General features: G+C 37.6%; 2 protein-coding genes across 5 annotated transcripts; both read left to right on the top strand.

Moving 5' to 3' along the window:
* The first annotated feature begins 6818 nt into the window (after nt 1–6818).
* On the top strand, nt 6819–9309 carry LOC122091928 (probable cysteine desulfurase). Its single transcript, XM_042662180.1, has 6 exons — nt 6819–7173; nt 7270–7771; nt 7882–8083; nt 8213–8701; nt 8797–9006; nt 9121–9309. Exons 1-6 carry the CDS (start codon nt 6819–6821, stop codon nt 9256–9258), a joined length of 1896 nt encoding a protein of 631 aa, XP_042518114.1. The 3' UTR covers nt 9259–9309.
* A 2580-nt stretch (nt 9310–11889) lies between these two features.
* LOC122089046 (putative transcription elongation factor SPT5 homolog 1) lies at nt 11890–21529 on the top strand. 4 transcript variants are annotated; one of them, XM_042658478.1, is made up of 21 exons: nt 11890–12116; nt 12213–12640; nt 15401–15639; nt 15724–15870; nt 15944–16102; nt 16192–16275; nt 16681–16751; nt 16862–17219; nt 17334–17489; nt 17613–17710; nt 17798–17843; nt 17947–18099; nt 18187–18330; nt 18441–18531; nt 18821–18979; nt 19084–19132; nt 19212–19306; nt 19425–19503; nt 20538–20592; nt 20704–20821; nt 20906–21529. In XM_042658478.1, the coding sequence occupies exons 2-21, from the start codon at nt 12343–12345 to the stop codon at nt 21079–21081; spliced, it is 2775 nt and encodes a 924-aa protein (XP_042514412.1). In that variant the 5' UTR covers nt 11890–12116; nt 12213–12342; the 3' UTR covers nt 21082–21529. The 4 variants fall into 4 exon arrangements, with proteins under 4 accessions (XP_042514412.1, XP_042514403.1, XP_042514417.1 ...); XM_042658469.1 differs by having other exon boundaries at nt 12259–12640; XM_042658483.1 differs by having other exon boundaries at nt 12263–12640.
* Nucleotide 21530: the final 1 nt, after the last annotated feature.

Here is a 21530-nt window from a genome sequence, read left to right on the forward strand (position 1 = left end):
AATACAAAAAATACATTTAAGAAAGGCCAAATTAACCCTTAACCCTTCTCTTTACATGATTAGCTCTTCTAAACTGATATGTCATATCCGTTGAACATGTTTATGCCGTAGATTGTTCAACAGATCAAACTTTTAGATTTGATTGTATTCTTTCCCCTTTTTGTCTAACAAAAATGTAAATATATTTTCTAGGAGATGGCTGCAATATATTTTCTAGATCGTTCGAAGTTAAAGGTAATTTATGAAGAGCACCTAGCGAGGAAACAAACTTTATAGTTTATGCCATTAACTTCTACATTATAACGTTTATGCCCTATTTGCTTCCACATGAAAGAGGTGTAAAGTAAAATAAGGTTTTGTTTTGGCGTAAAATGCGAAGGATGAGCTTCAGAAATAAGAACAAGTTTACATGGAGTCAGTAAAATTTTACTTGGAGGGAGAATGTTATATTTAAACAAACAAGGCCTTGGAGAACTCCAAGACTAAATAATAATGATGTTAGTTAGGGGTGTTAATGTAAAGCACCCTAGGAATAGATTGTTGAATAGGATAACATCACAATTTTATATTACTATTAGAATTGTGGTTTTTCTGTGTTTGTGGTTGTTTGGAATTCATGGTTCATTCTACTTACTTCTCATGGTCTCATGGTATCTGTTAATGGTATTTGTTAATTTAATATTCATTACATGGTTGTTAGTTAATGGATCACTGAATGTAGGTTCTCTGCACTTATATATGGAGGGTATAAAAGTCCGGTTATAAAGTCTTGGTTACAAACAGAGGCATACTAGAATTAGTACAAGAAATTGTTATTCTGCATGCATGTAATAAGTTTTATTTACAAATGTTTGTATCATATTTAGAAGATGAGCTTTGTTATTTTTTTTTTTTAGTGTTCAGTCTCTTTAACCCAGTATGCTAACTTTATAACCCAGTATGCTAACTTTTTAATGTCTAGCTATTATGTCTGGAAGTAGTATCCCTACTGTTAAGTGGTCAGAACTTGAGACCATTGTTTTCACTGAGGCAATGAAAGAAGCTGTAAAAAATGGACACAAATTCGGTAATTCATTTAACAAAACCAGATGAGAGGACATTACAGAGCAATTTCAGAAGGATTTAAATCGTACAGTTGGGAGAGAACAATTAAGCAACAAGATGAACAAGTTGAAACACGAGTACCAACAATTCAAGAGACTACTTGACACAACTAGATTTGGGTGGAACTCAATGACAAAATCAGTCACAGTTGATGATGAGTCCGTATGGGATAGGGTAATACAGATATAATAGATCTCACCAGCTAGTTGAATTATTTCAAAATTAGATTGCAATAAGTAATACATTTGAGTGATATAATGACTGCTTATGCAGGCAAATCCAGGTTGGTTGAAATATAAGAAGTATGGACTAAACAACTGGCCAGATTTGAGCATGATATTTGGGGATGCCTATGCTAGAGGAAACTTAGGGGTTGACAGTGCTCAAGATTTGGATTACATCGAAGCTGATAATAGTGTTGATATTGAGCAAGTCTTTGAATCTCCTAGTACCCCGGTGCATTTAGGCATGACTGACCCCTTCCATGAGGATGCTCCTACTCCAACTCAAACCACCACAAAGCGAAATCTCGATAGGACACCCACGAGACGAAGAAAAAAGAGCGCCAATAAGGGAGATAGCCACGTCAAGGACTTGTATGGGAAGTATTTATTCATTAAAATTGAGAAAGCATCCAATACTTCCGTTACATCTCCTTTCGTGGTGGGGAAGGTGCATCTCATTCTCAAGATTTCAGTATGAGTGCATGTGAGGTGGTATTATCCTTTATACCGAATATGTCAAAGGAGACATACTTAAAGGCCACTAGTCGTATGTGTGTTGATCCTAGTTGGAGGGAGTTGTTTGTCTATACAGAGCCTGTTAAGAGGACTTGACTTTTAGATGCCTTGGAGTAGTTTAGGGGCAATGGGCCCTTTGTCTGATTCTACTATTGAGACTAATTATGATGGTTGTGTTTGAATGTTATTTTTGATAATTTTGGATTCAAGACAATACTTTCGATAATGGCTACTTGTGTGTGTTTTTTTTTTATTGATGTGTGTAATGTTGAACATGTGTTTTCGGTTGAGACGATGTGTCAGATTATTATGTTTTACAGTTATTTGTTTGAAATTGATAAGTAGTTGTAAATTTATTGCAGTTATGTCAAATGCATTATGTAAAATTTCTAGTGATGAAAAAGATATGATCCTTCACATGGGAATGGAATCACTGAGTGAGGCTGTATATATTTGAGAATCATGTAGGGATAGTGTATTTCCAGGTGCTATCATGATGCATGAGGTATTGAATGGGCATACCAACAGATGCTATGAAGAGTTTAGGATGGAACGTCATGTCTTCCGAAACTTATGTGATTATGTTAGACATAGGGGGTGGTTGAAAGACACGACCAACATCCAAGAGAATGAATAGCTTGGAATGTTCCTATGGATTGTTGAGAAGGATTCAAGTAATAGGGACACCCAAAGTCATTTCAACCACTCAAGAGAAACAATTAGTCAAACATTCAATGTTGTCTTGATTGCAATGCAACGCCTGGCTAGGGAGAAAATCAAACCGTCAGATGTCAGTATGATACCGACAAAGATTGCATAGAATTCGAAATACTACCATTTTTTCAAGGTAAATATGTTAATATGATACATATTCGTAATTAAATATATGAATATTTATATTCTTATATGTAGTGACCATTTAATTGTCACTATATATCATAGCATTGTATTGATGCCATAGATGGTACTCACATCCATGTTGTAGTTCCAAGAGAGGATCAAACTCGATATAAGAATTGAAAGGGGATCACAACTCAAAATGTGATGTGTGCATGTTCATTTGACATGTGATTCACATATGTGTATGTGGGATAGGAAGGTAGTGCAACTGATTGTCGAGTACTTGAACAGGTACGGAATGATCATCGATTGAGTTTTTCACATCCACCTCCAGGTATTAACTTTATTCTAGTATATTAGATTAAAATTTGAGTGTATACGTAATAACATATATTATTTTTCGTTTGTAGGAAAATATTATGTTGTCGACTATAGGTATGCTAGCCAATCTGGATTTTTGACACTATTTAGGGGTGAAAGATACCATCTACAGGACTACAAAGGGCGTAGAAGATCCGCAAAAATAGTAAAAGAGTTGTTCAGTTATAGGCATTCATCATTTCGAAATGTCATTGAAAGTACATTTGGGAATTGAAGAACAAATTTCAAATTTTAAGGCTAATGCACCAGTTCCTAGTGAAAGTTCAGGCATCGATCATATTGGCATATTGTGGGCTACATAATTATATTCAAGAATAACATATTGCTAATGCTGAATTCGTGGGAATGAGTGATGATTTAAAAGTTACAGAAGATGACTTGAATCCGCCACATGAATATTTCGTTGATCATTCTACAGCATAATCTAGTCCATGAAATAGGAGCAAAAGAGATGAATGCCACTAGGCTAAGAATTACAAATGCAATGGCTAGACAACAAAGGATGCCAGATTTAGTTGAAAACTAAAATCAATAACTATTTTGACAAAACTGAAAACCTAAATTGATGTTTCAAGTGATGTAGTATTTGTTTTATGTTACATTTATGTATGTGGTACAAGTTGATATATTATAATGAATGTTATATACTTGTATGCTATATTAACTTCTTTGATATTTAAATTACTATTGCAGATGACTTGTGTTATATATTTGGATGCTATATTAACTTCTTTGATATTTAAATTACTGTTACAGATGACTTATTCTATGCCCCCACTCATAATAGTAAATTGTGAAATTTGCGGGAAGAGTTGTGTTAAGTATACAACCAAGTCTGGTAAAAATATTGGAAGAGAATTTTTTAAGTATCAAGATTCATGTAATTTTTTCATGTGGGTGGACCAACTACATCTATGTAGATGTGGTAAAGGTCAATGTAAAGTATGAATTATGACGAAAGGTCCAAAGAAGGGATAGTATTTTCTATATTGCCCAGATTCAACTGGGGTAATTTCTTTCTACGATTGATCTATATCTATAGATAATTTTAGAATTTTTTTAATTCTATGTTAAATTTCAACGACCCTAATCACATCTATTATTTGATATAGGCTGATAACCGTGGATGTGGTATATTTGTATGGTTGAAAGATGAAACACATATCTCTACCATACAACATACATTATATTCAGAAAGCTCAACATCAACATCATCCACACCACTGTCTACTTCGAACGAGTACATGAAAGGATATATGGAAAAAACACTTAAAGGATTAGAGGACCAAACAAATAAGATGAAAGACATCCTCCATGCATTCAAGTCTTTAGACTTGGACAAAGAGTGAAAATTTGGGGAATTATGTAATAATTAACTTGGACAAGGCATTGTTAATTTTGTACTTTATTCGTCATTTTGAAACCAATTTTTTTTTTTTTTTTTGGTATGTAATACTTTATTTTCCCAAAGGATTAGTAATTTCTAAACCTATTTTAATGTTATTTCTGTAATTATTGACTTAAAAAAAAATTATGAAACAAGCAGTACCAAACGGCAGAATTGTTGGTTTTCTGTTCTGAAACTGTTCTAGAAATAGATTCACCAAACAACCTTAAATTGTTTAAAAACGGCGTTTCGACACATAAACTAAAATTTCCATTTTTGATTCGAAACGGAGTTTCTGGAACAGAAACGATACCAAACGGAGCCTTACTCTAATTGTGTAAGCCCTTATAAATGACTCTCTTATTACAACACCATTGGCGTGGCATGCAAATTCCTCACCACACTAACTTTGTGGGGAACCCTCACCATAATTTTATTATCAATCTCTTCATGTATCTAAACTCTCCATCCAAATATATTTTTTTATCTCTCTATGATGCATCATAAGTTTGTCAGATGACACCATTAGATTCACAGAGTCAAGTCAAACCCCCATAATTCCACATCTGTGTTCACGTCTGGTTGGATTGCTACCGCTTATATTAGACATAGTATGCATCGAGATGGATAGGAGTACTTCATAGTCTACTACTGCATTATTCTCAATCCAATACAACATTTTTTATTTAAAAAAAAAAAAAGATTTAATCTTACTTTAGTTCGGTTTAAAATAGGTAATTTCACACAACTCAATAAGGACACATGATTACAAGGATTATTATAGTTTAGTTTCAGTTCAATTTAAAACTATTACACTTATGCAGTTCCATTTTCATACAAATATTTTTTAGTTTAAAACTGAAATCCAACTGAACGAAATTTCATTTTTCAAAATCAAAACTATATCAAATATATTTTTGGATTCGATTCAACTTGCATTCAAATGTCTGATTTCAATTTTAATATTCGATTGCAATTCTAAATTGACACACTTGACTAAGGAGGTGGGATAAAGAGGTTAGCAATCAAGGGTTTCAGAAGTAGGCTTCATTATAACTCAGTACTGTAGCTTCAGATGCTCGCTCCGGTGTCTGCTCTTATGACCCTTTTTTGTTACTATATTCGACTAAGTGTCGTAACCATTGGCCAGCCTACTGGGCATTGGTAGGGCTAATGAACACCTACCAAGGATTAAAGAATCGGTATCGGTCGCCGTATCAGTCAGCCAAAAGTAAGATACGTATCGAAAGGTATAGTATCGTATCAGAGATACACTAAGATACGCTAAAGATACATATAAAAATAAATAGGAAACACTTTTTTAAACACTTTTGCATACAAAATTTGTTAAAAAAAAACTATTAATAACATATATTATGTATAAACAATAAATTGAGGGCATCACACTAAGAATTCAAGGTTTATAGTTGTCCCATAAATGTAAAATCCTTGGTGTCAACCTTGGTTTCCACTTTAGTTTGAGAGAAATATCGTTGGCAGTAACTCTGGAACAAAACCCTTCAAAAAATTGTGTTTTTCTGAAAAATTACACATCTTGGCCATTATATGATCATAGCACTCACTGATACGTATCGATACTCACTGATACATATCGACCGATACATATAAATACTCATAGATACGTATCGATCGATACATACCGATATATATCGAAACGTACATTTCAATATGAAAGGATTTAAAAATTCAATGCATTGTATCGATTGGTTAAATTTAAGATACGTATCGAAGGGTATCGTATCGATATATATACACACATATATGCATATACAAAATTCGATCCCACAACCTCTTCCCCTGGGCACCGACTTTTCAAGTCAAAGCTGCTCTTATGACCCTCGACGGCATATCTTGACTGGTAGTTTCATAGTTTGATCGTGGACGTCCGCAGTCAAAGACGAGTTTCAATCCGAATCCCAATGGTAGGTTGACCTTCCCAAATTTTCAAATAAGGCCTAAAATCCTACAATTGGTTTACCTTCTTTTTTTTTTCCCACCATTATTTATTACCAGTTGATTTTTACAGACGCGTTTTCAAGGAACAAGTGAGCATATTAAATCTTAATTAATTTAGCCCATATCTCATTATCCTAATTAATTTACAATTTGGGATTCAATATTAATTACTGTTCCATTAGTTGATTTGGTCGTCTCTTAATTCCTTTCCTCATCCACACCTTATATAAACCCATTTCCATCCTCTCCCAAGAGCACAAGACAACAACTTTTGCTTCCTCATCTTCCATATAGTTTTCCTAGCCAATTAGCTCTTGTTCTCTCCCTTTAAGCCACCCAGTACTTGCATCGCCTTCTTCATCATCATCATCTCCAACTCCCAAGCTAGCATGGAATTTGAAAAAGCCATGATAGGAAAGACCTATTGGCACCCAAGGACTGATGCTCCTCACCATGACAAACATCCTATTATGAACAACAGTTCTTCCATAAGAAGCACTATCCCGGACTCTGATGCCCATATCCATCGGTCGGAGTCCTTTGGTATGCCTGACATGGGAGTCGCAAAGACTGATACTGCAGAAACCAAATTTGAGTGGTTGCGGTCACAATTGGTTGGACATGATGTCGATTTTGATACTCCCTTCGGACGCCGCCTTCTCACCTACGCAGACCACACTGCCTCCGGTAGAAGCCTTCAGTTCATTGAAGAATTTATCGCCAATAATGTTCTTCCTTTCTATGGTATGTTAATTGTTTTGGGATATTCCCTTCCTGATCACTGCCCTTCAATATTGTTTATTATGTTAATTAAACTTCATTTTGATTTCATGGTCACAGGGAACACACATACAAGTGACAGCTTCGTGGGTCACAAGACCACTAAGATGGTGAAGGAGGCCACCAGATACATTAAGAATTGCTTAGGGGCTGGACCAGATGATGCACTTATATTCTGCGGCTCTGGCACCACTGCTGCCATCAAGCGCCTTCAAGAGGTGATGGGAATTGCAGTGCCTTCAACCATGAGAGATAGGATACTAACGAGCTTAAAGAGCGAGGAGAGATGGGTGGTCTTTGTTGGGCCTTATGAACACCACTCTAACCTCCTCTCATGGCGTAATAGCTTAGCTGAGGTGATAGAGATCGGTCTTGACAATGATGGATTGATAGACATGAGAGGTCTAAGTCGGCAACTCGAGTCTTACAAAGATTCCAAACGTCCTATGTTGGGTTCATTCTCAGCTTGTAGCAATGTTACTGGAACTTACTCTGATACAAGGGCCATCGCCAGGCTTCTTCACCAACATGGAGCTTTTGCTTGCTTCGATTACGCAGCAAGGTTTGTCTATAGCTAGCTACCTACTATTCCAGTTTGTGTGTGTTTGTGCTTTGTCTTTAATTCTTGATCACCAACTAATTAATTAAGATTCTTATTTTGGGTACATATAGTGGTCCTTATGCGGAGATTGACATGAGATCTGGGGAGATAGAAGGGTTTGATGCTATATTCATGAGCCCACACAAGTTTGTTGGTGGACCTGGAACCCCTGGCCTCCTTTTGATGCACAAGGCCTTGTACAAGTTGAGATCTTATGCTCCTTCTACTTGTGGAGGTGGAACTGTTGACTTTGTCAATGGTTTCAGTGAACAGGTAATTAATTAAACCCCATATTACTCCATTAAAGAGGTTGCTTTGTGATCTAATTAATCTGTAGTTATTCATTATTAGTAAATTATCCAAGGAGACTAATTAGCCAATCTGAAAAATTTGATTTTGTAGCACACTTTGTATTATGAAGATGTGGAAGAAAGGGAAGATGTTGGAACTCCACCAATTGTCCAGAAGATAAGGGCAGCCCTTGCTTTCTGGGTGAAGGATTTCATTGGATACAATGTGATTGAAAACCAGGAGCATGTCTACATAAATGCAGCTCTGAAAAGGCTCCTTCCGAACCCAAACATAATGGTGTTAGGGAATACAAGTGCACCCAGACAAGCTATACTCTCTTTTGTGATTTACTCTACTACCAATTCTTCCTCTTATGAAATGAAAACTGAAAATGGAAGAGGTATCAGAGGTCTTAATATGTGGGCAGAGTCAGGAAACAAGAGAGATAAACCTCTCCATGGACCTTTTGTGGCAAAGCTCCTCAATGATCTCTTTGGCATCCAAGCTCGAGCTGGGTGTGCTTGTGCTGGACCCTATGGTCACCATCTACTTGGCGTCGATGAGAATCGTTCCATAGCTTTTCGATCTGCTATCCAAAAGGTTAGTAATATTGTTCATCATTTTCATTAATCCTCGACCATTAAAGCCCTTAAGTATTGTAACTAATTAATCTTATTGTGTATTTGGTTTGGTAGGGCTACACTGGTGTAAAACCTGGGTGGACTAGACTCAGCTTCCCTTACTACATGTCAAGTGAGGAGTTTGAGGTCATTCTAGCCGCATTGGAGTTCATTGCAGCATATGGTCAACGGTTCCTTCCACTATACAACTTCAATTGGAAGACTGGTAACTGGACCTTTCAATCCAAAGCTTTCATGGAGAACATAATGGGGGAGGATTATACAGTTGATTTAAGAGACTTATCACTATTAAAAAGTGAAGCTAAGCCTGGGATGATGAAGATTAATAACAATGGATCAAAGCATGGTGGAGATGATCATAGTGATCATGATAAGAAGGCCAATGAAGTACTTATTAAGAAATATGCCTACTACTTGGAGACTGCTAAATATGTAGCAAGTTTCCTTCCAAAGTTCCCTCCCCAGAGAAGGGTTCCAAAGGATATAGATCTCAGCCTTGCGCATTTCAGGGTATAGAGTTAGCTCTCTTTTCCAAACCTTGTGAGAGTATTAAATGTGTTAAGAATCCTTGACACATGTCTACAGAACAAAATGTATCTTGTACCAATTGGCATAGATGATTTTCACTCAAATTGTATTGTATTTTTTCTTTTAATCTAAATAATTAAACTCAAATACTTTTTAAGTGTCTAATGACACAGGACATTCTTGTTTAACAGAGTTCTCCTTCCTTTTATAAATATATATGATGCTCCATCCTAAGGGTGTCAATTCGTGGCCCGACCCGATAAAATAGATCGGAACCGACAGTTTATAGCCCGGCCCGTTTATTAAATGCGTCGGGCTTGAGCCCAACCCATTTATAAACGATCGGTCTCTATCCTGATACTTGGACGGTCGGGCACCCGACTGAGACTGACCAATTAATAACCGACCGAGACCGATCTATTTTGCACCAGCCTGGCCCGGCCCGGTTGTAAGATACCTATTTTACCCCCATATGAAAGAGTTAAAACTTAAATGTAAAAAATAAACAAAGAAACCAAAAACCTTAGTCCATAAACAAACAATGTCATGTTGGCGGTAGACCGGCTGGAAGCCCTGGTCGACCGGAACTGTCCGAGACCATAGCCGGTCGACCGGTGACTGCCTGGAAGTGCCCCAATGGCTATATTTTGCCTCAACGACTCTTGGCGGTCGACTACCATCAGTAGCCGGTCGACCGGTGATCCTAGAATACGTCCGTTAGAGCCTGATTTCCTGCCTAAAATGCTTTACTAAGTTCACCTATAAATACCCAGAGCATGTTGGATCAATGTTTTGGATTTTTTGTGATGTTTTTAAATATGTGACTTGGAAGAGAGTAGGTTCCTTGCATCAATCAATACATTTATTGAGATCCATTTGTAGTTATGGGCAATCCCACATGAGAGCATTCTCATTGCATTTTTATCCAATCATCTCTTTCCTTAAAATTTTATTTTGCAAAATTAACAATGTTACAGTACATAGCATGGATTATGAAATGTCCAACCAGTTTAAAACAAATAAAAGAATAGCCACAACCAGATTTAGACAATGAAAAATAGGAAACCAAACCCCATCGTCCGTCACGGCGTCGTTGTTCAATAATATTAAAGAAGGCCCGTTTAAAAACTGGTTACGCCCGTTTAACATTAAACATGTCTGTGGCCCGGTTAAGGCCCGACTAAAACCCGATTAAGGCTTGATTTTAATAGCCCGATTATAGCCCGAGACCGACCGACCGAATATAAAGTGTACTATGCCCTCACTAACTAAGCCCGATTAGTTAAATGGGCGGACACGGTGTAACCTTTAAAAGTCTTCAAGCCCGATTAAGCCCGACCAAAACCGGACCAGCCCGACTAGTTGACGCCCCTACTCCATCCCATACCTCCATTGATGCTGCTTCTTTGTTCAACGCGTAGTGTGTTATCCCTTAACCCCCCAAAAATTATACCACCACTCAAACCTTCATCGAAGGTGGATTCAAACATGCACTAGCTAGCTACTATATACCTTATTTACCTTGTGATCATAACATCAATCTTGTCTAAAAAAGACGTATCCAATGTATAAGGTTCCTACATGTACGAGATCAAAGGATGAGAAATACCTAGCCTTACCTTGAAAATATTGAAAATAAATCATTTTTTGATTCTAAGCATTTTTACAGCCATTGAGGGTAATATATAGTATCAATTAACATGTGTCAAGTTCTTTGAAACTACAGCCCAATAGATTTAGTTATAGCGTTAATATGTCGTCGATTGCGTCTAAGGGTGTCAAATGCTAGCTTGCAAGGATAGGCCTGATCGATTAAAACCCAACATTAGATCGATTGGTTAGTAAACGATTCAGATTATGGAAAGCGTCCATAATAGTGTTTGGTTGTAGCTCAACAGATAGACCGATTGACATCATTAACCGATTGTTAACTAAATGTTAAAACTTAATCAGTCCATTTAAGAACATTTAGCCCGATTATTATCCATTTAATTTGTATCTATAGCTCGATTATAGCCAATTAGCCCAATTATCATGGGCACAACCATGGACCAATTAATGACCGATCGTATATAATCGTGTCCATGCCCTAATCTTCTAGGCTTGATTGTCTAAATGTGTGAAACCTTAAGTAGATTGTGAATTGACTCACCTGTTCGGTTGACACCCCCTCTCTGCAACCGGTAAAGTCAATTGACCAAATTGGAAACAGCCCGGATAAAAAATCGAACCGATGTCTAATTGGGCTGGTTTTAATTTGGCATATGATCCCAAAATTGATCCAACCACAATAGAAAGTTCAAACCAAACCAGAATTGGTTCAAACCCTAGATCGTAAACCATAACCAAACTGGTAAAATATCAAAATCAATCCAAATCTCATAAAAAAAACAATTTTTTACATAATTCTGTATAAATTTGTATGACAAATCAAATTGAAATTGGAAAAAAATAAAATCAACCTAATTACAAATCAATACAAGAAACCGAAATTGAAACCGAAACCGAAAACGAAAACGAAACCGAAACGAAAACCGAGCTTTCCTTCATAAACCGACCTATTGACACCCTTAAATTTATGGTATAATTCTCTGAATCAGGATTTTAAGAAGGAAAAAAAAAAAAAAAAATCTGAATTTGTGGCGTCGGGGTCTATGCAAACTTTCTTCTGTGTGTATAACGTCTATATCTTTTCGCCCTGAGTGAAGCCGTGGCTGCATAACTACACCGACTCCTCACTCTCTCTCTCTCCCTTTCTCCCCATCTTCTTCTTCGTATTTGCAAAGACGGTATCGGGTGGAATCCAATAAGGATTATCTGCTTTGAATATGCGACGGGGTTTTCAGGTGAATGCAAATCTAACACTGGGAATTTTTTTACTGTGTTATATATTTTAGGGTTTCTCAATTGACAAACCCTAACACGCCCGATTCTTCTTGAAGCTTATCATGTTCGAAATTTTTGGTTTTTGATTGGATTTTCTGGAAGCAAGTACGAAGTATATAAGAGGAGTCGAAGTTGAGATCGTGCCCATAGAGAAGAAGAAGAAAACCGAGTAGAGTTTCTGCAATTATGCCTCGCAGGAGAGTCGACGATGACCTCGACCCTGAGGAAGAGGAAGAAGACGAAGAACTTGAAGATGAAGACTTTGAAGATGACGGTAGTCATGCCAAGAAGCGTCGGAGATCTGATTTTATTGATGATGCAGCCGTTGAAGATTCTGAGGAGGACGAAGAAGAGGATGAAGACGAGGACTTTGATGCTCGTCGTGGCGGTGGTCGCAAGCGCAGGAAGGCTGGGACCGAGTTCTTCGACATTGAAGCCGCTGTCGATGAGGATGAAGAAGAGGAGGAGGATGCTGAAGAAGACGGTATGTTATTTGCCCCTTTTTTTTTTTTTTCCATTTTAATGTGTTTTAGCTTACTTGGTTTTACTATTCCTTTTTCTTTTTCTTCCCCCTCAGTTAAGGTTCCCTGATTGTTTAGAACTGGTTCTTTAGTTTGTTGAAGCCTGCTTTCAGCAATTTCATTGTACTTGAATAGGAGACTTAGAAACTTGAAACTTGTCTCATGTGCAATGCCTAACTGATTCATCTCAATCGAGTTCTTAAGTTTTTGCGAGTGATTGAGCCACACCGATTGAACCTTTTGAGACCCCTTACATCCCCACCCCTTTGCCCATTTGGAAGAAAAAAGAAAAGAAAAAAATTTAGTGTCCACAGTTATGCATTAGAATATCTGGGACTCTCCATTTTGCATTTGATTTCATCTAGTTTCTCAAATAATGGCTTAGGCTCTTTCCGGGTATTGGGAATGACTGGTATAGGATGAATGAGTTGGAAGAGTTAGAGAGTGACTAAAGATATTTTTTATGTTCTCCCTGAGTTTCTGATGTCAATGAATACAAGTGGTTACAACTTCTTAAGAAAGCTTTTATGTTTTAAATTGAGTTTCAGTGCAACTGGCTGAAACTGCTCATCGCTAGCCTGCTTCTGAAGTAGTTCTTAGCATCTCGTTAACTCTTGAGTTCAAGAGCTACATAAGGTGTATTTTTGGAGTCTGGAGTTGCATAATTGAGTATATGATGTTATGAGTGGGGATTTTCGAGCTCTTATCGGTTCATTTGAATTTATCTGGTATTCACTTAGAATCTCTCTTTTTCTACTTGTGTAGGAATTGATTCTTGAGCAGTCGTTTGATTTCATCGGAGGACCTTTATTAGGGTTTTAGTAATGGCCTGTACATGATGTGTGATTTGGAATGGTAACGTGGGGTTGAGAAAATTACCTAGGTCCTACTTCAGCTTCTGAGTCCAGGGTTTCAATAGCGGGCCTTTGTGTTCTAAAATGAAATTGGGTCCCTCAGTTGCAAAAGGAAATAGTGCACAAGTTACTGTTATGGTACTCTATTGGAGAGGTTCATGGTGGTTGGCTGTGAATTTGGCACTTCTCAACTGGTTTGCAGCCTCTTCTTTGGTTGTTGTTGCACTTCTCAACTGGTTTGTTGCCTCTCCTTTGGAAGTTTAAACGCTTCCCAATGTATTGTAATTTAGGGTGTAATGATGCACTTTTTCCTGAGTGATAGGTGTATACTATATAGTGCTCCATTGTAAACGGAACTTTCTTCTAATTTCTATAGACATAGTTATTGTAGACAGCCATCCTAGTATTTTTTTCATCATGACCCAAATATATCCTATGTGGCAGATTGGATGGGGACTAAATGTTGTGGATGGGTAGAGCTCGATGACCCCTACTTGCTTGTCAAATTTCAGCTGAGTCGGAGTTTCCCAAATGGGGAAGTAAAGCTTTGAAAACCTGGGTACTAAAGGGTGCATGGACATAAACATACTGCTGAAAAATACCAGGATTCATTTATGTATATGGGTGGCATTTTGGTTGAATTGGAGTATGAAATTGATGTGTATCTAATCCAACAGTCAGTCAGCTAAAACCGAATGTCTGCTCCATGTGACTCAAAATAGTGCATTATCTTAAGTAGCTTATCATGACGGACAATTTAAATGAACCTTTTCCAATTTTTATACCTTATTTTTCTTCTATTGCAAAAATAGGAATGAAGAAGGTGACATAAATACTGCAAAGTGACTATTTTAGATATCTAAAACCATAAATAATGAAGGTGACATAGAGTATAATGTTTCACAAAGAATTAAAGTGAGATAGATGAAGCGGAGAGGGCAACAAGAATGTTGTGTGACTGACATATTCCCTTAAATCTTAAAGGAAAATTCCATAGGACTTTTGTACGACCAATGATGATGTAAGGAGTAGAATGTTGGGTAGTTAAGAAGTGTCATATACATAAGCTATGTGTAGTAAAGATCATGATGTTCAGATGGATGTGCGGCAAAACCAGGAAGGATAAAGTAAGGAATGAACAAATTAGAGATGATTTAGGAGTTGCCTTGATCAATGATAAGCTCCGAGAAAGTCGTTTGAGGTGGAACGACCATGTTCAACGGAGGCCTGGGGATGCTCCAGTAAAGAGTGATCTGATTGAGATTGAAGGAGCTAAAAGAGCTAGGGGCAGGCCTAAATGACCATAGGAGAAGTAGTGAGGAATGACATGCATAGTCTTGGTCTTGTCCCAAGTATGACCTCAGATAGAGCAGACTGGAGGGCAAGGATCCATGTAGCCGACTCCATTTGGCTGAGATTTTTCTGACTTGTTGGTGTTGTGTTATTTTCATTTTACTTTCATTTTTCCTATTTTGTTTTTACACGAACCCATGTAGCCGACCCCATTAAGTTTAAATAAGGGTGAATTTTTTGCTGTTGTACTGTTGGCTAATCTGGGCCTTCATCTGAAGAACAATTCAAGTGTGAAGCTATGGATCTGATGTGCCTTATTTTATATGCAAACCTTCAGGTGCATGACTATTTTGTATTTGGCTTGTGCTACCTGCAACTCTATAGTGCATTAGTGCATGGCTAAATTCATGCATGCTGTTTGTTTACTGCTTTAACTTTGAATGGACTTCTCTAACTCTTTATATTGCTAGCTACTTCTGGTTTTGATACCTCTCACGTTACAACTTTAAAATTGGGCATTGGCAGTTGGCCTGTATTTTTCATGTGTTGCTGATGGATTCAAGGACTTGAATGCAGATTTTATAGTAGATGGTGGGGCTGACTTACCTGATGAAGAAGAAGTGAGGAGGATACATCGTCGCCCTTTGCCCACGGAGGAGGACCAAGAAGAAGATTATGAAGCTCTTGAGAGAAGTATTCAAGCAAGGTATGCTAGATCTAGTCATACCGATTATGATGAGGAGGCCACAGATGTTGAACAACAGGCTCTTCTGCCATCAGTCAAGGATCCAAAACTTTGGATGATAAAGTGTGCGGTATGATGGTTTTCCATCATCTATTCATGTTATTTATGTTTTCGTTTTAGATTCTTCTGCTAACACCTTGTTTGCGTATAACAGATTGGTCATGAGAGAGAGGCCGCTGTCTGCCTGATGCAGAAGTACATTGATAAAGGATCTGAATTGCAGATTAGGTCTGCAATTGCCCTTGATCATCTTAAAAACTACATATATGTGGAAGCAGAGAAAGAATCCCATGTTAGAGAGGTATATTGACTGCATGTTTGCTAAGTCTACTTAAGAGAATCTGGTTTATACTTGCTTAATTCTTTTGCTTCAGGCTTGCAAGGGTCTGCGCAATATATATTCACAAAAAGTAATGCTTGTTCCGATAAAAGAAATGACGGATGTACTCTCAGTTGAAAGCAAAGCTGTAGACCTTTCGAGAGATACTTGGGTCCGGATGAAGATTGGAACATATAAAGGAGACCTTGCAAAAGTATTTGCTTTCTTCTTTCTCATCTCTATAAAGTTCTTGCATATTTATTTTCATTATTTTCTGCTAATCTCAAATTTTATGTGCTTTAGGTTGTGGATGTGGACAATGTGCGGCAGAGAGTGACAGTGAAGCTAATACCAAGGATTGATTTGCAGGCTCTTGCTAATAAATTGGTATTTATTATTATTTTTCTTCCTCATGGATTATAACTTAATAATTTTGTGTCTTCCAAAAAAAATCCTTTTTCCCTTCTCGGGCAAAAGTGCATGTCTTATTAGGTTCTGATTTTGAGTTATATGTTCCTCTTCATCTGACTTTATAGGCTAGAAAGGCTTATTAGTTCTATGTTTCCTCTGTGTATGACTTTATAGGCTAGAAAACGCTAAAAAGGACATTGTAGGAAAAAGAGGTGTTTTTATGTCTTTCTCTTTCCACTGTAATTTTTTTTCCCATTTAATATTAACAACTTGTTTTATTTTTGACAAAGATGGTGGTTAATTTTTTTTTTTTTTTGGGGGGGGGTGGTTGGTGTGATAATCTAGTCTTGAGTAATAATATTTCCGGTTTATTTCTTTCAGGAAGGTAGGGAAGTTGTGAAGAAGAAGGCATTTGTGCCGCCTCCACGTTTCATGAATATAGAAGAGGCAAGGTAGAGTTGGCTTATTGTTCCTGTATCAGTGTTCAGTGAGCACTTTCTTCATAAGTTCTGTGTCTTTCTAGTTTCTAACCTTGGTTCCTTTTCGTGCTTGATGTATTCAGGGAGATGCATATCCGTGTTGAGCGTAGGCGGGATCCAGTCACTGGTGATTACTTTGAGAATATTGATGGCCTGATGTTTAAAGATGGTTTCCTATATAAAACAGTATCGATGAAATCAATCAGCTCACAAAACATTCAACCAACTTTTGATGAACTTGAGAAATTCCAGAATTCAGGGGAAGATGGAGATGGTGATATGAGTAGTTTGTCTACTTTATTTGCAAACAGAAAGAAAGGCCATTTCATGAAGGGTGACGCAGTTATTGTGGTGAAGGGAGATTTGAAAAATTTGATGGGTTTTGTGGAGAAAGTAGATGAAGAAAATATTCATATTAGACCGAAAATGAAGGGCTTGCCGGTAACTATGTGAATCAATTTATTCTTGGTTGAAGTCCATATTAAAGGCCCATAGATATTTATAGAATGTCTGTTATTGAAAATATATGACCTGTATAATGTTTCAATCCTGCAGAAAACTCTTGCTGTAAATGAGAAAGAACTTTGCAAGTACTTCAAACCAGGGGATCATGTAAAAGTTGTTTCTGGTGCTCAGGAAGGTGCAACTGGCATGGTTGTTAAGGTTGACGGCCATGTCCTTTACATCGTTTCTGATACAACCAAGGAAGATGTAAGTGCTGATTTGTAGCTTTAATTTAAAAAAAAAAAAAAGAAGAAGAAGAAGAAGAAGAAGCTGAACTTTGGCTTGGGGCGTAGTTTCTAATTGTGGCAACTTTCTGTGTCTTGTGATCAGATCCGTGTATTTGCGGACAATGTTGTGGAGAGTTCTGAAGTAACTGCTGGTGTTACCAAAATTGGGGACTATGAATTGCATGATCTTGTGCTGCTTGAGTATGTGCAGATTTTACATCAGATTCTTTGCTTATATATCTCATGAATAAGTCATTCGTTGCTTATTTATTATTGAATTTGGTGCAGTAATAGCTTTGGTGTAATTATTCGTGTAGAAAGTGAAGCTTTCCAGGTAAAAACTAAGATGCTGTTTTATAGTGAGGGAGGTTGACGGAACTTTCCCTGCCCAAAAAGGGGGAGGGTGATCAGCTCTTAAATGTACTCTTCTTTTTCAGGTTCTCAAGGGCATTCCAGATAGACCTGAGGTTGTTCTTGTTAAGTTAAGAGAGATTAAAAGCAAAATTGAGAGGAAATCTAATGCTCAAGATCGCTCTAAGAACACCGTGTCTGTGAAAGATGTTGTAAAGATTGTGGAGGGTCCTTGCAAAGTGAGTTCCTGTTCTCTTGCTTCAGTTATCTTTTACTTGTTACGTTGATTGGAACTGACTTTTTTTTTTTTCGATCATCGTTGTTAGGGAAAGCAAGGTCCTGTGGAACACATATATAGAGGAATTTTGTTCATTTATGATCGCCATCACCTTGAGCATGCTGGTTATATTTGTACCAAGTCTCAGTCTTGTGTAGTTGTTGGTGGGTCTCGTGCTACTGGTGATAAAAATGTAATTTCTTAAGCTATGCCATTTCCAGTTCTTCAGCCAGTGGGCTTGCTGCTTTTGTTTTTGATGGTTGTAGGTTTGTTTCAGTTAATTCCAAGATTACTGCTTTGCAGGGTGATTACTTGGCAAGATTTTCTGGTCTCAGAGCCTCACCTCATGTCACCCAGTCCCCAAGAAGACCACCTAGAGGACCTCCAGTTGACTGTATGGTTTGAAAAATATATATATATATATGTGTGTGTGTGTGTGTGTGTGTGTGTGTGTGTGTGTGTGTGTGTGTCTGTTTACAGGTCCATCCATCTATATGTTAGAGGTGGGTTGACCACCTTATATATATGTATGTGTGTGTGTGTGTGTGTGTGTGTGTGTGTGTGTACAGGTCCATCCATCTATATGTTAGAGATGGGTTGACCACCTAGATTACTGCATTTTTTTATGTTGTGGGGTGAGTAAAAATTTATGTTTTGTGCAACTTCTACAAACTGTGGTGCAGCTGGAGGAAGACACAGAGGTGGAAGAGGGCATGATTCTTTGGTTGGTAGTACTATAAAAATTCGACTGGGCCCCTTCAAGGGATACCGTGGGCGTGTTGTTGATGTCAAGGGTCAATCAGTCCGGATTGAGTTGGACTCCCAAATGAAGGTTGTCACAGGCAAGTGTCATTTGGTTAACAAAGTGCTGCATATATCTCATTGTATATGTGTTCTTAGTTTCTCAATTTTCCGTCATGGAGAATAATTTCTGTTATTTGTGCAGTTAACCGTAATCAGATTTCTGATGCTGCAACTGTTGCAACCCCCTTCCGGTGAATAATCTATTTCTCTTCTCTCTTTTGTGAGTTGGATTGGAAACTAAGTTTTTCTAAAGTGTTCCTATTTTTCCAGTGAAACATCTAGGTATGGCATGGGAAGTGAGACACCTATGCATCCATCACGAACTCCACTACATCCATATATGACTCCCATGAGAGACCCAGGAGGTATGTTACTTTGAGAACATACTGCTTTTCCTCATTAGAATCATCTATGAACCTTCGATCTATTGGCAATGTTGACTGTATTTAACTATATTTTTGTATCATCGAATATTTTGTTCAGCAACGCCGATTCATGATGGCATGCGAACGCCCATGAGGGATCGAGCTTGGAATCCTTATGCACCAATGAGTCCAGCAAGGTTTGTCTATGAACTATTTCTAGCTTTAAGTACTCTTCTCTCAATGATTCCAGTATAGATGGATTAGATATCTGAATATTCTCTTCAAATTTGGGTCCAGATGTTTTTAATTAGTACTTGGATGCTTATATATTTGGTTTGGGAAAATAATGTACACACTACTGGGGGTCTGGTAGTACATCCCTTTCACAACCCTCTCTCCTTCTCGATACTCTGAACTCTCTCTCTCTCTCTCTCTCCCCCCCCTCCCTGACCATTTGGCCCCCCTGTATACAAATCATGAGGCATTCCCTCTTGTGCTGCACCCATTGGCTGGGTGTGGGAGATGCCAATACATGCAGGCGGCATGTGGATCCCTCCCCTATTTTTTTTTCTATCAATTATTATTCTTTTTAAATTTCCAACTCAACTTGCATGTTTTTCTAATGGGACTGTTTCTAAATTCTAACCTTTGGAAAGCTAATCATGTTTGGAATTTTGCAATGAGAGCTGACTGGTGGAAATACACTTTATTCTTTTTTGTCTTGCTGTTGCTGCTGCTTTTTTTTTTTTTCCTCCTTTCTTTTTAAGGAGTGATTGGTCCTGATGATGGTAAAGAATTTACATTAACAATAGAAATTGGAAGTCCAGAGTTAGTAACTAATTTGAGATAGCAGGTAGGAACCAAGAAATAGAAAGTCAAAACTCAAAATATAAACATACAATAGACTGACTAGGGAGGACAGAAATAGCAAGTAAATCAGAATTAGAAACAATTAAAAAAATATATAAAGTAATGGTTTGTAATAAATTGTCACAGACAACACCATGTTCTAGTTTTTCATGGATCTTACAGCTGCATTACAGATATATGGTACTTCAGTTATCCATTTTGAACTAAAAGGGATATTATGTTGGTGCTTGCAAATCCATTTTTTTCATGTATATTGACTAGCCAGGAGAGGAAACTAGTATGCTTTAGCTTTTGCAGTTTGGATTTGATTTAAGAAGTTTCTTATTATATGCCCCCTTGAAATTTCGATGAAACAAACCAGGGATAATTGGGAGGATGGAAATCCTGCTTCCTGGGGGACCAGTCCACAGTATCAGGTCAGTCATGTTTTCCACTTCGCCCTTAGATCCACAATATATTGAATGTAGATTGATCTGCGTTTTTTTATATTCAATATTTGATTTTAATTTAGAATTGCTCTTCCTCAGCCAGGAAGTCCCCCTCGTCGGCCGTATGAAGCACCAACTCCTGGTTCAGGTTGGGCTAACACCCCTGGTGGTAATTATAGTGAAGCTGGAACACCAAGGGAAAGCAGCCCAGCATATGGTATTTAAATAACAATATTCCCAGAATTTTCAATTCATTTTAATTAGTTCCACTTGTAACTGATAATCAATTTCTTTCTTCCAGCAAGTGCTCCAAGCCCTTATTTGCCCTCAACTCCTGGTGGGCAGCCAATGACTCCAAGTTCTGCATCATACCTACCTGGCACTCCTGGAGGGCAACCAATGACTCCTGGAAGTGGTGGTCTGGATATTATGTCTCCAATAGGTCTGAGTTCTATCCCTTTAATTTTTCTCTGCTGAAAATTGGATTAAATTTATGATTCTAAATAAAATTATGATTTTCTTGACTATTACCTTTCGACCCTTTCGGGAAAGGTAGAAGGAAACTAATAAAATGAAAAAATCCACTGAAGCCTGGTTATGCTTTAGGTTGGCTCAATTCAAATTGAGTTTGCCTGATAATTCTCTAGATTACTCCCAGCACCAGGACTTCTCATGCCGATGCAGGGCTTAGATCTTATCTACACCCTAGCCATAAGGTTGTTATATAAGGATTTTGTAACATATTTTTTATTGGATCATATCCCATCATATAGTGTTCTTGTCGTCTATATCTTTAGCTGTTTGTATATTTCTCTTGCTCCAATTTGGGTTGTACATTTCTCTTGCTCCAATTTGGGGTTGAACATTTCTCTGTTTTGATGAAATTGATGTTTATTCATCACCCTCCCACACCACCCCCACCCCCA

This window comes from Macadamia integrifolia, chromosome 2 (assembly GCF_013358625.1).
Source record: "Macadamia integrifolia cultivar HAES 741 chromosome 2, SCU_Mint_v3, whole genome shotgun sequence".
NCBI lineage: Eukaryota > Viridiplantae > Streptophyta > Magnoliopsida > Proteales > Proteaceae > Macadamia > Macadamia integrifolia.

Coding starts and splice junctions, on each gene's coding strand:
- LOC122089046 (XM_042658462.1), top strand. CDS start 12,343: ATGCCTCGCAGGAGAGTCGACGATGACCTCGACCCTGAGGAAGAGGAA. Junction 15,640..15,723: donor TTTGGATGATAAAGTGTGCG/GTATGATGGTTT, acceptor TGCGTATAACAG/ATTGGTCATGAGAGAGAGGC. Junction 19,504..20,537: donor GCACCAATGAGTCCAGCAAG/GTTTGTCTATGA, acceptor GAAACAAACCAG/GGATAATTGGGAGGATGGAA.
- LOC122091928 (XM_042662180.1), top strand. CDS start 6,819: ATGGAATTTGAAAAAGCCATGATAGGAAAGACCTATTGGCACCCAAGG. Junction 7,772..7,881: donor TGCTTCGATTACGCAGCAAG/GTTTGTCTATAG, acceptor GGGTACATATAG/TGGTCCTTATGCGGAGATTG. Junction 8,084..8,212: donor TCAATGGTTTCAGTGAACAG/GTAATTAATTAA, acceptor TTGATTTTGTAG/CACACTTTGTATTATGAAGA.